This window comes from Furipterus horrens, unplaced genomic scaffold (assembly GCF_987537825.1).
Source record: "Furipterus horrens unplaced genomic scaffold, mFurHor1.1.pri manual_scaffold_3, whole genome shotgun sequence".
Taxonomy (NCBI): Eukaryota; Metazoa; Chordata; class Mammalia; order Chiroptera; family Furipteridae; genus Furipterus; species Furipterus horrens.
Window position 1 is genome coordinate 70,543,926 of NW_028327173.1, and position 14,369 is coordinate 70,558,294.

General features: G+C 35.2%; 1 protein-coding gene and 1 pseudogene across 1 annotated transcript in view; one reads left to right on the forward strand and one right to left on the reverse strand.

Annotated features, from left to right (window-relative positions):
* The window catches only part of CUNH1orf146 (chromosome unknown C1orf146 homolog), a 28,313-nt gene extending 13,999 nt beyond the window's left edge, over positions 1–14,314 (forward strand). The window contains exons 2-6 of the mRNA XM_090269734.1: positions 1,771–1,878; positions 10,210–10,303; positions 12,563–12,731; positions 13,133–13,211; positions 14,060–14,314. Coding sequence (XP_090125860.1) covers positions 1,810–1,878; positions 10,210–10,303; positions 12,563–12,731; positions 13,133–13,211; positions 14,060–14,191 — 543 coding nt within the window. The 5' untranslated portion in view covers positions 1,771–1,809 and the 3' untranslated portion in view covers positions 14,192–14,314. The remainder of the gene's footprint in view (positions 1–1,770; positions 1,879–10,209; positions 10,304–12,562; positions 12,732–13,132; positions 13,212–14,059) is intronic.
* On the reverse strand, positions 3,284–4,870 carry LOC150015267 (ras-related and estrogen-regulated growth inhibitor pseudogene; annotated as a pseudogene).
* Positions 14,315–14,369: the final 55 nt, after the last annotated feature.

Sequence of the window (14,369 nt, forward strand, 5' to 3'; positions counted from 1 at the left end):
GTCTCCCCTCGTAGTTTAGGTGGCTGTTAAATGAATATACATTTATAATTGTTATATATTCCTGATGTTTTTGGCCCTTTTATCATTGTAAATCATGTATCTTTGTTTCTAGTGATATTTCTTATCTTAAAGTTTTTGTTTTTAATTATAGCCACTCCATCTCTCTTATGACTACTGTTCGCATGGTGTATGTTTTTTGTTCTGTTACTTTCAATGTACTTACATCCTTGAATCTGAAGGCAACATATGGTTGGATTTTGCTTTGACTGGAACATTTTATCATTCATACTTAATAGAAATAATTAAACTGACCAACAGAATGGAATAGAGAGCCTAAAAGTTTAAAAAGAGAGAGAACGCAGAAACAGATCTATGCATATGTGGAAATAATTTATGACTAAGGTGGCATTGCAAATCACCAGTGGGAGGAAGGAATGCTGAATAAATCATGTTGGGAGAACCAGAAAGCCATATTTTTAAAAATGAAATTGATTTTCTACTTCAGAGTTTATACAAAAGTTTGGATGGATTGAAGACTTAAATTGGAAAGGCCAAACTAAAACTTTAGAAGATAGTGCAAGAGAATGAGAAAATCTGTGACTTTGGGAGGGATTCTTGAATAAGAAACAAAAAGCACTAATAAATGAAAACATTGATAAATTTGACAATATCGAAAATATTAACTTGTATTTATCAATGATCACTATAAAGATGGCAAAAAGACAAGTCCAAATTGGGAGAAAAGACACTTAGCTGCTGCAGATTAATATCTAGAATATATAAAGAAATCCTACAAATGAATGCAAAAAAGAAAATCTAATAGAAAAGTACACAAAAGACATATGCATTTCACAGAAGTGGAAACATGCCTTAAGGTTTATTCAGTCTCAATAAAGATGAGCAAAGTGCCTAATTTAGACCACAGTGAAATTCTATCTTATGCTACTAGTTTTGCAGTGATTTTTTGCCTTTCCCCACACCCACCTCAGACATGTATACCTTAAACTTTAGCGTACCAAACTTTTTAAAATTCTCAGTACATTATTTTCTTTTATTATCTGATTGCCAGTGTTGTTACTGTTGCCTAAATTGTCTTCCTTCTCTTAGTGCAGTGATTTTTAAGATGTGGTCTAGACCAGCATCAATAACATTATCAGTGTACTTGTTAGAAGCATAAAACATCCAGACCTGACCCTAGAACTATCTTTTCAAGGATGTTTGTATAGTGAAAACTGTAAGTTAGAGATTGAATTTCTTACAAGCCATTATAAAAGGTTGGGGTTTCCTGTGCTCAGCGTTCTTTTCTTGTAATACAAACACTGTCTGTGCTAACTGGCCTGTGCCATCATCCAGTGGGGATTGGACTTGGGGAACTGCAACAAGAAAATTATGATACTCCTATTGCTGTGAGTAAAAAACTGGCCTTTCTTTCTAACCCAAGGCCTTTATGTCTTTTGCTGTATCCATGAAACTGACTATTTAACTTTCAGGTAGGCGAGCTAGCTAGCTTGAAAGTTAAGTCTCACAGTTCTTGACAGAGGTCTGTCTTTATAGTTCTCTGAAGTGGGAACCATTGCTTTTAATAATTGTTAATAGGAAGCAATGTATTGAGTAAACTTAATGTGTAACAAGACAGATACTTTTCCAGTGTCAAATTTTGACTTTCAGTTATTAGAATGTCTCCATTACCCTAGTTTTATTTCTATCCTTAATTTACTTATTTATCAAACAAAGAATTTTGTGTATTCTTTTTGCTCTTATTTTTCTCAGATTGTGGCACCATTAGTAGCTGGGTTGATCCAAAGGCAGATGGCTGAAAGTGCTGAGAAAGAAAAAATAAAGTGGAAAACCACCATCATTATTAGCTCATCTCTTAAGGTAAAGAGGCATTTGGGCCATTGATCTTTAATTGAAATATTAACAGCAATAGGACAATATTTTTAAAGATCTTTAGCTTGAAGTTGTGTGGATCAGCAATTATGTAAGTTAAATGTATTTTAAAGATTAAATTATAAACTTCACTGCATTCATTTTCAACACCTTTCTTCTCTAAATATTTGAGAGTTGAAAATTTTCTGAAGTTATTTTTTTCTTCTAAGCCTGTTCTAATGGAGATGTTAAGAAATTCCAGAAATAGTAACACATATGCACATAAATATTATTTAAGATTTTTTGAGAGCTAAACATAAATTGATATGCCTAGTCTTAGTGGCACTGGGAGGAGCAGTCTGTTTAATTGTCACTTCTTTGGTAATTTCCTGTCTTTCCTCTCTGACTGCTTTTCAGATTTTGACATTCTATAGTTTAAAGTATGAATTTTAAAAAATCTTTTGAGGTTTCATGAGTCTGTGAATTGGCGTCATTTATCAAGTTTTTATTCATCATCTCCTTTAATATTACCCCTGTCCTATTCACCTGATCTTTCCCCCTCTTAAATATTACATGTATGTTAGATTGTCTCACAATATTCTCTATGCATTTTGGGCTCTCTTTTACCTTTATTGTGCCTTTGGGCTGCACGCTAGGTAATTTCATCAGTTCTATCTTCCATGTCAGTATTTATCTCTTTAATCCTGTCAGACTCACTCATTGAAAAATTTTTTGTGTGTTTTCTAGTTTTGTTTACTTTTTTCAAATTATAAAATATATATAGAAAAAAATAAAAAAGTACAAAAATATATATGAACCATTTCATATACTTGTTATAGAGAGAATACTATATAGCTAATCATATCAAATACTATTCCCTCTCCCTTCAAGACTTTTATTATATTGATGATCAGATACTAGTTTTATTAGGTATTTATAACTTTTATTAATTATATCAAATGTAAGTAACATAATTTTTTTTTTTAAATTTTTTTTTTTGAATGTGAAAATTATGCTTTTTATTATATTCACATAAAATAGTTATACCAAGTTATACAAATGCACTGGTGAATTAAAGCCTCCAACTCTTACAAATTTTTATACATATATCTATGCATTTATAAATACACACATATGTAAAAGATATATATTTTATTCTAAAATAAAGTGCCCAAATATTGACATATGGGGGCAATAAGGAAAAAAGAATCACAAAGTTTTATCAGTTATAGACTTTATTTTCACAATATAAGAATCTGTTTTATACATACTTATACAGGTATAGTGAATTTTAATCACCCATTTTTTTTTCTGAATTCTCCTAAGTAAATTAATTTATCCAAAATACATGGTGGGGCAAAAGCAGGTTTACAGTTATGAGTATGTGAAACAGAGTTTATCCTTGTATTATTATTATTTATTAATTATTCTATTATTTTCCATATGAATAGCTGTAAACCTATTTTTGCCCCCTACTCTATTAGAAGTCATATAACTAACTTAATGAATCAGAAGCTATTTTTTCTTACTATTTTAGCACAGAGTCGTGGGTCCCCAATAGAGTGGTAGTTTAGCTTCATTCTTACTTTTCCTGGTTTTTGGATTGTCTTTCTGTGAAGGTGGTAAGCAGAGAGAAGCATGAAGCAGACATCTCCAATTCTAAGTCCTCTGTTAGGCTTCAATAAAGTCAGGGTTTGGTGACAAGATTTCTAGTGTCTTTACATCACCCTGGGCTGGTTGAGAAAGGCACCAGCAGGATCTGAACTGAGGGGTCCTGCTGCCTCTTTGTAAGGAAATCTTGTTGGAGCTACACAGGAAGAATTAGGGGCGATGATCAATAGATCTTCAAGAGAACCAACTCAAATTGAAATGGAACTCTTTTACACAATGGAAAACTTTGTGACAACATGTTAGAATTTAAGAACAAAATATGAGTTCAAGAAAAACTAGATAGTTTATGGTGATTTAGAAAAATCTATTCCCTTTTCCAATATTTCAGCTACTGTTCCTGCATTTTTACTGTATTTTCTATTATGTTAGACTTAAGGTGATCATTTGTAGACTTTGACAGGAAATGAAATTTGAAAAAGCCTTTGAAAAGAATTCAACCTACTGAAGCAAAGTGAAGATACCTAAAAATAGCGTAATATGAACCCAGCTATTTCACAATCTCTGGTGATTACATGTTCAAATTGCAATAAAGCACATCTTATTCAAGCAGGAAAGGGAGTAATTGCCAGCACTGTACTGCATAACACACTCTGTAGCTGCTCAACATACAAGAGGCTGGGAATAAGGGGAAGCCCAGACATTTTTCAGAGTCAGAATAAGGAATGGAGTATTTTCTTTGGGGGGAGAAAAAAGGGACAAGGGCAAGAAAGCGTTTCCAATCACCCAACCCACCTCAGTAGGGCCTTCACAAGAACAGAGCTGCCTAACTACTGATTTTGGTGAGCATCTTGTTAATGGCTTGCTTGACGTGTGTGGTGGAGCTGCGTCGCCTTGTCTTGCCCTGGACCATCCTCCGGCGACGCACCTCTCGACATAGCTCATAGAATATCTCCGTGATGTTCCCTTCTCCAGTGCAGGCAGAACACTCATAAAAAGCACAGGCCATTTCTGTGGCCAGCTTCTCCCCTTCTTCTGTACTAACCTGTCTGGAGTGGTCCAAGTCAGCTTTGTTTCCAACCAAGATGAGAGTCACGTTCTTGGGCTTTTTGATCTCATCCAAAATGTTTTTAAGTGGCAACATTTCCTCAAAACTTCCTCGGTCAGTAATGTCATAGACCAGCACAAAGCCTTCCCCCCATCGCATGTGTCCTTCCCTCTGAATGGTGTCTTCCTGACCAGCAGTATCTAGTATCTCCATGGTGACAACTTCATCATCGATGGATGCTTGGTGGCGGTAGGTTGATTCGAGGGTGGGATCATATTCCCAGATGAACCGTTTGGTCAGAAATCTCACTACAAGAGCCAAACAGGCAGGAGGGGCAGAGCCGGGGCGGAGACGACATGGTGAGGTGGTGGCAGCAGCAGCGGCGGCAGTGGCAGGCCGGCCACATTTATAATTTTTATAACCATAATTCACACATTTAATAGTAGTTACACAGTTAAATGGATTCAATGTTCATGTCTAGTTTTTATGCAAAAGATATGTCTTTCCAACGTCTAACTTTTTAAATGATCGTTCAGACAAGCATTAGACACAGACAAAATATTCTCTTCCTGGAGGAGCCAAAATTCTCAGACATGGCTTTCAAAAATGCCCCTCATGGAACAGGGTCTATTTTATTCATGGTTGTTTTGTTTTAAATTTATTTTTAGAGAGCGAGAGGGAGAAAGAGAGAGAGTGAAACATCAATGCATGGTTGCCTCTTGCGCGCCCCCAACCAGGGACCTGGCTTGCAACCCACACATGTGCCCTGACTGGGAATTGAACCAGTGACCCTCTGGTTCGCAGGCTGGTTTTCACGTGTTTTATTTGAGGTTACACGTGTCTCTTAGTTTCATAAAATATAAAGTTTGCTTTTGTTTTTCATTCTCTTCTGCTTTTGTGTACTTTTGAAAGAAAGGGTACACTATCATTTTTATTCCAATAGTTCCTATTTTTAAATATTTTAAAATGATGCTTTATATACCATCTGTGCACATAAATGATTTTGTTTTTTGCTAATTATTGTTTTAGAAAAATTCTTAGAAGTAGAATAGTTGGGTTAAAAAAAGAGACATACACATTTAAAGACTTTTTCTATGTATTGTCAAATTATCTTCCAGAATGTTTTTACTTATACTCTCATCACCTTTACATAAGAGGGTCAACTTACCCTCAATTTTGACAATTCCAAGTGTTACCATATTAAAATATTTGCTAGTTTGATAGCTTACATTTTATATTTATTTGATGACAAGGAAGATAAAACACTTTTTCATATATTTTTGTTTTTTTCAAAAATTGTGGTTTTTTTTTTCTATTGGCATAAAAACTAAATTTTTTAGTCTTTAAAAATATTAAAAATAACACATATTTGTATTATATTATTTACAAATTTTTCATGTTTTTTGCCTTTCAGTATTATTTGATATTTATAAGTTGCAAATTTTTATTTCTACTTAATCTTGAGGAACTAAAGCTGTTGTTTATGTTATAAAGTCAAATTTAACAGCTTTTTCCTTTCAAGATTTGTTAACTAGCTCTTATTCTTATAAAATTTATATATATAAAGCTTAGATAAATGTTATACATATATGCACGTGCTCACATACAAATAACTATTATGTATTATATAGTCTTGAGTCTGACTCTGTTCTGTTCGATTTGTGTAGTAAATATTGAATCATTCCCACACTTCAATTCATTTTAGTTTTGTGACATATTTTAAAACCTGGTAAGGCATATTCTTTTCATACTATTATGTTTTTTAAAACATATTTATTCTTCTAGACAGAGAATCAGCAAACTATGGCCTGTGGCCTGGCCTACAGCCAGTTTTTGCCCAGCTAGCAAGTTAAGAATGGATTTTACATTTTTAAAGGCATGTAAAAAAAGAAAGAGATAGAGAAAGAGGGCCAGAGAGAGAGTGACAGGGAGGAAGGAGGGGAGGGCTGGAAGGAAGGAGGGAGGGAGGGAGGAAAATGGGGCAGGGAAATGGAAGGGGAAGGTGAGGCACGGAAGGAGAAAGGAAAAAAAGAAAAAAAAATGTGACAGATGATATGCATCCTGAAAAGCCTAAAAAAATTATAATCTGGAGTTCTGAAAAAGTTTACCAAACTTTGTTCTTTCTTTTTCTTTTTCTTAATACCTTTTTTATATCTAGGCAGTTTATATAGTATGGAAATTTCATAAAAGTTTCATTATACTTGCTTTGAACTAACTTATTAAATTAGGGAAAATTTTATTTTTTGCATTCTATGAACAAATACAATATATCATTGTATTTCTTTTTCACATCTTTATTTCTTCAGATATGATTTAAAATTTTTTCTTATTGTTCCTGTTTCATTTTAAGTACCTAGATAGTTATTTTGTTGCTGTTATGAAATATTGTTTTCCCCATGTTTTCAGTCTATGTATATAGGGAAACTTTCAAATTCGTGGTAATTTATTTATATTTTGTTACTTCACTGAATTTTCATAGTACATTGTCAGTTGATTCTATTGGATTTTCAAGGTAGGTAATTATTTGTAATTGATGAGGATTTCTGACGGCTGTATCTCTTATTTTTATTTCATTGCCCTTTGCTGTGACCAGAGCATACAAAACAATGTTTCTGATTTTAATGAGAATACCTTCAGTGTTTTTTATTTATTATGTTACGTGTTGCTATAAAATAATATTATATTAATATTCATCATAAGACAGCCTACAGAAATAACAGTGGGACTTAATCAAGACGGGGAATGCATGAAGGCTAGTCCTGTTGAAATGAATGAAAACACATATGAAACAAGTGGTGAGGGAAGGAAAACCAGGGATCAAATCAACAAATCAGAACATAGGGAAGGAACAAACAGTCAACCAGTGCAGAAAGAGGAAACAAAAAGTGAGGAAAATCAGGAAAAGCTCAGAAACCTCTGGGACAACTTATAAGAGAGTGAATATCTGAATTATAGGGTTGCCGGAAGGTAAAGAAGAAGAACTAGAAAATAAAAAAATAAAAAATTATGTGAAAAAATAATGAAGCAGAACTTCCCTAACTTGGGGAAGGAAATAGACTTACAGGTCCAGGAAGCACAGAGAGTTCCAAAAAAACTGGATCCAGGGAGAACCACACCAAGATACATTATAATCAAAATGGCAAAAATTAAAGAGAGAATCTTAAAAGCAGCAAGAGAGAAGAAGAGAATTACATACAAAGGGGTCCCAATTAGACTATCAGCTGATTTCTCAAAGGAGACTCTGCAGGCAAGAAGGGACTGGCAAAAAATATTCAGAGTAATGAAAATCAAAAACCTACAACCACGATTACTCTCTCCAGCGAAGCTGTCATTCAGAATAGAAGGGCAGAGAAAGAAAGTGCTTCCAGGACAAAGTAAAACTGAAGGAGTTCATTAGATCCAAACCACTGTTATATGAGATGTTAAAGGGAATTGTTTAGAAGAAGGAGGATCAAAACTATGAACATTAAAATGAAAACTGTGTCACAACAACCAACAACAGAAGCTAGGAAATTGGAACAAAGGCAAACTAAGTAGGCAACGAGAGTGGAAAAAGAACTATAGGTATGGGGAACATATTGGGGGGAGGTCTGCGGGGAGGGGGAAGGGGAAGGGGAGGTAGATGGTACAGGAATTAAGTAGGAGGGAGTGGAGTAGATAGGAAGATGTTGAAAAGAAATATATGCACAACCAATGGGCATGGACTAAGGGGGGGGGACAACTGGAGGGAGGGGGTCACGGTGGAGGGGAGAAGAGGGAAGAGAAATTGGGACAACTGTAACAGCATAATTGGTAAAACATATTTAAAAAAAAAGATTTGATTCAAATCTTATAAAGCTTTCCTGACCCTTTCACATCTGCCACACACCCTTATATATAGTTTCTGGTTCTTTGTTAAAATTCTCAACCTTGTCTTTTATCTTCTTGAACATAGTAAACAGCTATTTTAAGGTATATGTCTGATAACTTCACTATATGTATCCCCTGTATCCATATTTTCTGATGTTTCTGATGGTTCTCTTTCATGTAATCTTGTCTCTTTATGTGTCTTGATTACTTTTTGTGTTGGAATTTATATATGAAAAGTTGTTTCTAGAAAGATGTGAGGTCTAAAACGGTGTTCTGTTCCTCTAGAAGTCTTGACCCTGCAACAGAAGTAAACCTCTAATGCCCTAAGAGGGTTGCCAGATAAAATATAGGGCACTTAAATTTGAGTTGCAGATAAATAATGAATTTAGTATAAGTACCTCCCAAATTTGAATCTGAAATCAGAATTTTATTGGGTGTTTTGTAATTTTATTTGTTAGTCTAGCAACCCAAGCTAAGGTGTCTAGTGTGTGTAAAAATGAACTTCTTTCCCGTGCATCCAGAATGGTACTATTATAGGAGAATTGAGAAAAGTCACCCAAACCATTTTGTTTGTTCCGTAGTTCAAATGCGACCCGATGGAGAAAGTTTGCTCTAGGGATACTTCTGCAACGTTCTTGGGGGCACTAGTAATACAGTATCAACTTAATACAATTTCAGGAATTGAAATTATTTGAAGCTAGGCTGCAGTTCCTATGAGAGCTGCTCTACTTTTGTCAAAGGCTCTGTTCAGCCTCTCATCTGTCTTTTCCTGAATTGGCAGATAGATACCCTCAGGGAAAAAATGGCCTAAATGCTGGTCTCATATCTTTAAATTTCTGTGTAGATCTTGGTATTGTAATTTTTCACTATCCTGCTAGCTATCTAATGCATTCAAGCAGATTTTAAAAATTGTACAGCTGTCCAGTTGCCTTTAGCAGGAGGGTTGGCCTAAATTACGTTGTTTGCCATCGCTGGAAGCAATGTATAATTTTAAAACAGTAGAAGAAACTCATGCATGTGTCATAGTGGAACTCTAGGTCAGGATTTGTTTGAATGTCACAAAATACTCCCTTTAGGAAGGAAAGGAAGCATATATTTTACAGCCACCAGCTTGTGTACTTAAAATATATATGATCTGAGGAAATATAGAATAACATTAATATACTTAAGGGATTTTTTACATATTTGGAGAATAACAAGCTTGAGTTTTGACCAATCAGGGAACACTATTAGCCACCTATATTTTAGTATCTTGGGTATTATGATCTAATTACTTGGTAGAAACAGAAATGAGATGAGTTTTGAAATGGTTAGTATTTAAAGCAAGTTTGGTTGTTATTTTCATCCATTTTCTGACTCATCTAATGCTTAAGACATTTTTAAAGTATACTAAAAGTAACTGTAAACTAAACAGGTGAGTTTGAGAATTGGTCGTCTGTGGTATTCTGTGTCTGGCACTGTATGGTTCTAAGAAACACACCACCACCCACATTCCTGCTATATATTAATGTATGTCAGACTCTGTCTTTAAGGTTTTTTTTCAAGTTTGCATTTGCTCTAGTTTTTATAGTTTAGTTCTTAAACTATGTCCTTGATTTCTGTCCCTAAGTAACATAACTGTATTGCACAACTCATTTCCAAACCTGCAATGAGTGTTTTTGAACAGAAATAAGTTTTGTTTTTCTCCATAGAACATTTAGTGTCTCTTTTGATGATCAGATCTTTAAGAGGTATAGTTATAAAAGAAGCTATTAAGCTTATTTTAATGTATTAGCTTTTTAAAAAAACCATTCTAAGCATGTCTTAAGTTTGTATTTCTGAAATTTTTTTAAAAGAGCTGTGAAGTTGCAACTGCCCTAGAAAATCGAAGCCACAAGGTTCGGTATTCAGATGCAGTGGAAGATGGATCAGTTATATTTTCTTGTACTGGTACAGTATATTTGCTAACTGCCTTGATTTAAATTTCTTATAAAATATGTGGGTGTAAGTTCTAATAATTTTGTAGCTTATTAACCAAGTAATAAGCTTAAGGTATTATCTTTTGAGAGAGGTTACATGTATAAAACTTGGCTAGTGCTGCAAAAGCAGTACATAAAGCCAATTACAAAATATATCCCTGTTTTAGATTACAATTGTTGAACTAAAGTGAAAGTGAAGTCTGGTAGAAGGTGGTAAAAACTACTTGCTTGGGAACTAAGTTGAAAACAGAGCAAAGCTACCTTCCTAAAAATTAATACTTGTATTAAAGTATTACCCATATTAACAAACAAGCCAACATCACAATATTGGTCAAAATCCAAACACAAAAACAATATGGTAGAGTGCTTTTTGTGATTTTGTACAAGAGTTTGCTGAATATAACATAAACAAATACTAACCAGAAGAACCAAATGGGGATATACAAATGTTTCTTAAATCATAATACTATACAACTAACTATAAGTCATGGGCAAAGTATGGGAAGGAATTAGATTAGGATATAAAAAGGCTGGAGACACGGGAAGGTGGCAGTTCCACTTGTGCTTGGGAAACGATAGAAGTGATAACAAGAGGTGGAGATTAAGGGTTTTATTAGGGGGGTTGCAAATAGACCTGTACTCCAGCAGAGGTTTTAGAAGACAGGCGCTTTCAAAAGCTCCTAGAAATAGACCTACAGGCTGAAAGTAGTCACTCCAACCTCAAACTCATCATTCCTGGTTGAATAGAGCCCTCTAGAGAGAAGTAAAATATTTGTGGTGAATACCCACCCACTGTGTGCCTTCACCACTTTATATAATTATCTAATCTTTAATCCTTTCAACAAAACTATTGAAGAATTATTATTCCAATCTTATAGATGAGGCAATTTAGGTTCAGAGGTTATATAAATTGCCCAAGTTCCTCAATTAGTATATAATCATAGTCAATTTCCTTAGATTATGTCTTTTAAAGAACTACTGTTTCAGAGTCTAGGTATCTGCTTACTGAGGGTATTAATTTATATAATAGTTTGTGTTCTGATACAAAGGTTTCTTTTTTTCTTAATTAAAAAAATATTTTAATTATTTTATTTGTTTTTAGAGAGAGGGGAAAGGAGAAGGAGAGGGAAAGAAACATCAATGTGTGGTTGCCTCTCATGCATCCCCAACTGGGGACCTGGCGTGCAACCTAGGCATGTGCCCTGACTGGGAATTGAACCAGCGACACTTGGTTCACAGGCTGATGCACAAACCACTGAGCCACAGCACCCAGGACTGGTACAAAGGTTTCTTCAAGAAATTAGATAAAGGCTGGCTCAAGACTACCTTTCTTTAGTTGATTTCCAGCTTTTAAAAATCATAACATAGAAAGTTACTTTTAAGTAAAATTAGGCATTTACCTTCATTGTACTTTAGTCTGCACCCTGGCTGGTTTGGCTCAGTGGATTGAGCGTCGGCCTGCGAGCTAAGTGTCGCTGGTTCGATCTTCCAGTCAGGGCACATCAGAGAAGGAAAACTCTGATTCCAAAAAACCTCCGCTGCCTTGCGGCATACCTCTTCAGGGGAAAGGCTAAGGGAGTAAACCCCGACAGAAAATCCGGAGCCGGCGACCCTAAGGCGGTTTGACGTTGTAGTCAACACCGGCAACTCCTGCGGCGCACCTGAAGCCAAGCTGTATTGACTCCGTCTTTCCCTTGGATCCTTCAGCTGCGAAGAGAGGGGGGGTTTGCTGCATGGGCAACAGCAGACCCTCCATATCACCCTGCCCAGGCTCTGTAGCTTCAGCTTCACTGGAGAGGACACTCCAGCGTCATCGCAAGATGTCGATTCAACACGGGAGGAGACAGATACAGTGTCACTCCCGAGTCGGACTGCACAGCCATTCTCGGCGGTGCAGATAGACTCTTAAGAAGCTACACCATCGTCTCTCGAGACGGACGGCTGCCGACGACGACTTTAGTCTGAAAATGAAAATGGGTACTGACCAACAAAGTTTTTATTTCCCCTTAAATATTTAGAATTAAGTCATTCTTTTATACAGAGAGAACTTGTGAGACCTACCTAAATTATTTTGTTGTATAAGAATTTTGTTAATTTCTACTCCTTATGAGTTTAGGGCCTGGACATTTAAAGCTATGTAATACAGTTACTTTTATTGATTTTAGTGAGTTTATTAAAAATTTGACTTTTATGAAGAAGTGATATTTTATATTATGTTCACCTTTCCTAGGAGTTGCATTTTTATTGATGGATGCTAAAGAATACTTTATGTCAGCTGAAGAAATATTTCTAGCCAAAATTGAGAAGTTTATTAACATTCACCAAAATAGTTTTTTGGTTCTGTCTGCTGCCCTCCATGGGCTCAAGGAATGGGAACTGATGTTCAAGATTCAGCAGAGGTGAGGAAGAGCGCTAGACTTACGTTTCTAAATTATATTGTTTACTTCAGTTCTTAATTCTTTTTAGGCAGATGAGTTATATTTTCCCAGAAGATAAACTTTATCATGTTAACCTGTTATATTTAATAAAGTGCAGGCCAAATGGCTCCTCTATGAATCAGGGTGACAAGTTTCAAAGTTTGGGCTGATTTCTGGGGTTCTCTTGCAAGACAAAACCAAAAGTGAACACTTTTATTCATTTAAGTTCTGACTGCAAAGCCATACATATCAATTCCTCAGTGAAATAAGGCAAGGCATGAATGAGTAAAAATAAAGCAATGAGCGTTTGACTTTTCTTCCACTTAAGATAGCAGATGTTAGTAAGTCATATGATCTGTTTAACTTCTGAATTGTTTTTTCAGATTCCTGGGTAGTAACTTACGGATACTTCCAGTACACAACACAGTAAATGCTGTTAATCTTATATGCACTATAGCTAAGGTGAGTCACCTAAGGAAAATGACACACACACACACACACACACACACACACACACACACACTTCAAATGCACACCTTCTTGAGCAAGATTGACAAATACTGTGCTTCAGTTCCTCTTAGAGAAGTTGTCACTTCAGCATGTAACTCTTTCCCAAGCCTGAACTCAGCCTCTTAAGTCTTCTCAATTTATTTGTGGTAGCCACAACCAGAACGATTCATTTTGGGCCAAAAGAGCATTTGGCCATCTACACACTACGTTGGCCCCACTGGTTACTTAAATCTTGCTTTAAATTCTGAAGTATAAATATTGGTCAGGTTGTAGTCATCAACTGTCAGAGTGCAAACATACAATTTTATAGCATACTCTCCACCAGTTGTCCACTTTCTTTTCATGTTTATCCTCTTGTGTGAAGTGTGCCAACTCCCCTAGGCCATTACATGTTCCTTATTCAAATTTGTAATAGATCTCCTTTAAAGGAATTCTTATAGTAGTCTACTTTTTGGCTTTCATGTTTGAAATTCTTATAATTGGAAGTTAGGGTTTTTTTCTTAATCCTTGCCCGAGAATGTTTTTACTTATTTTAGAGAGAAGGGGAAAAGAGATGTGCAAGAGAAACATCAATCAGTTGCCTCCTGTACATGCCTTAACTGGTGCTTGAACCCAAAACCTAGGTGTGTGCCCTGACTGAGAATCCAACCCACATCCTTTTGATATATACTGGACGATGCTCCAACCAACAGAGCCACCCAGCCAGGGCAAATATTGTGGGGTTTGTTTGTTTGTTTATGTGACCCTGTAAAAAGACCTTATTTCTGTAAATAATGTTGCATGTTATTATTTTTTTCCAGACCACCTCCAAACCATACATAGATGGCATCTGCTACAGAATGATAGCAACTAAAGCTTACATCATTGAGCAAAGTCCTGTTTGGAAAACACTTCAAAAGATAAATCTCAGTGATTCATTTAACCCAAATTAAAGTATCAATTATAAATGTTCTTTTGGAAGAAAATTAAAATAATTAGACTGGTTGAATTATACTGTTCAAATATATATTTACTTCAAAGCTTTTTAAAATTTAAAATAATAAAATACATACAATTAAAAGTGATTTTATTTTCAGAAGTTTTGTTGAATAATTCCTTTAACAATGTTCA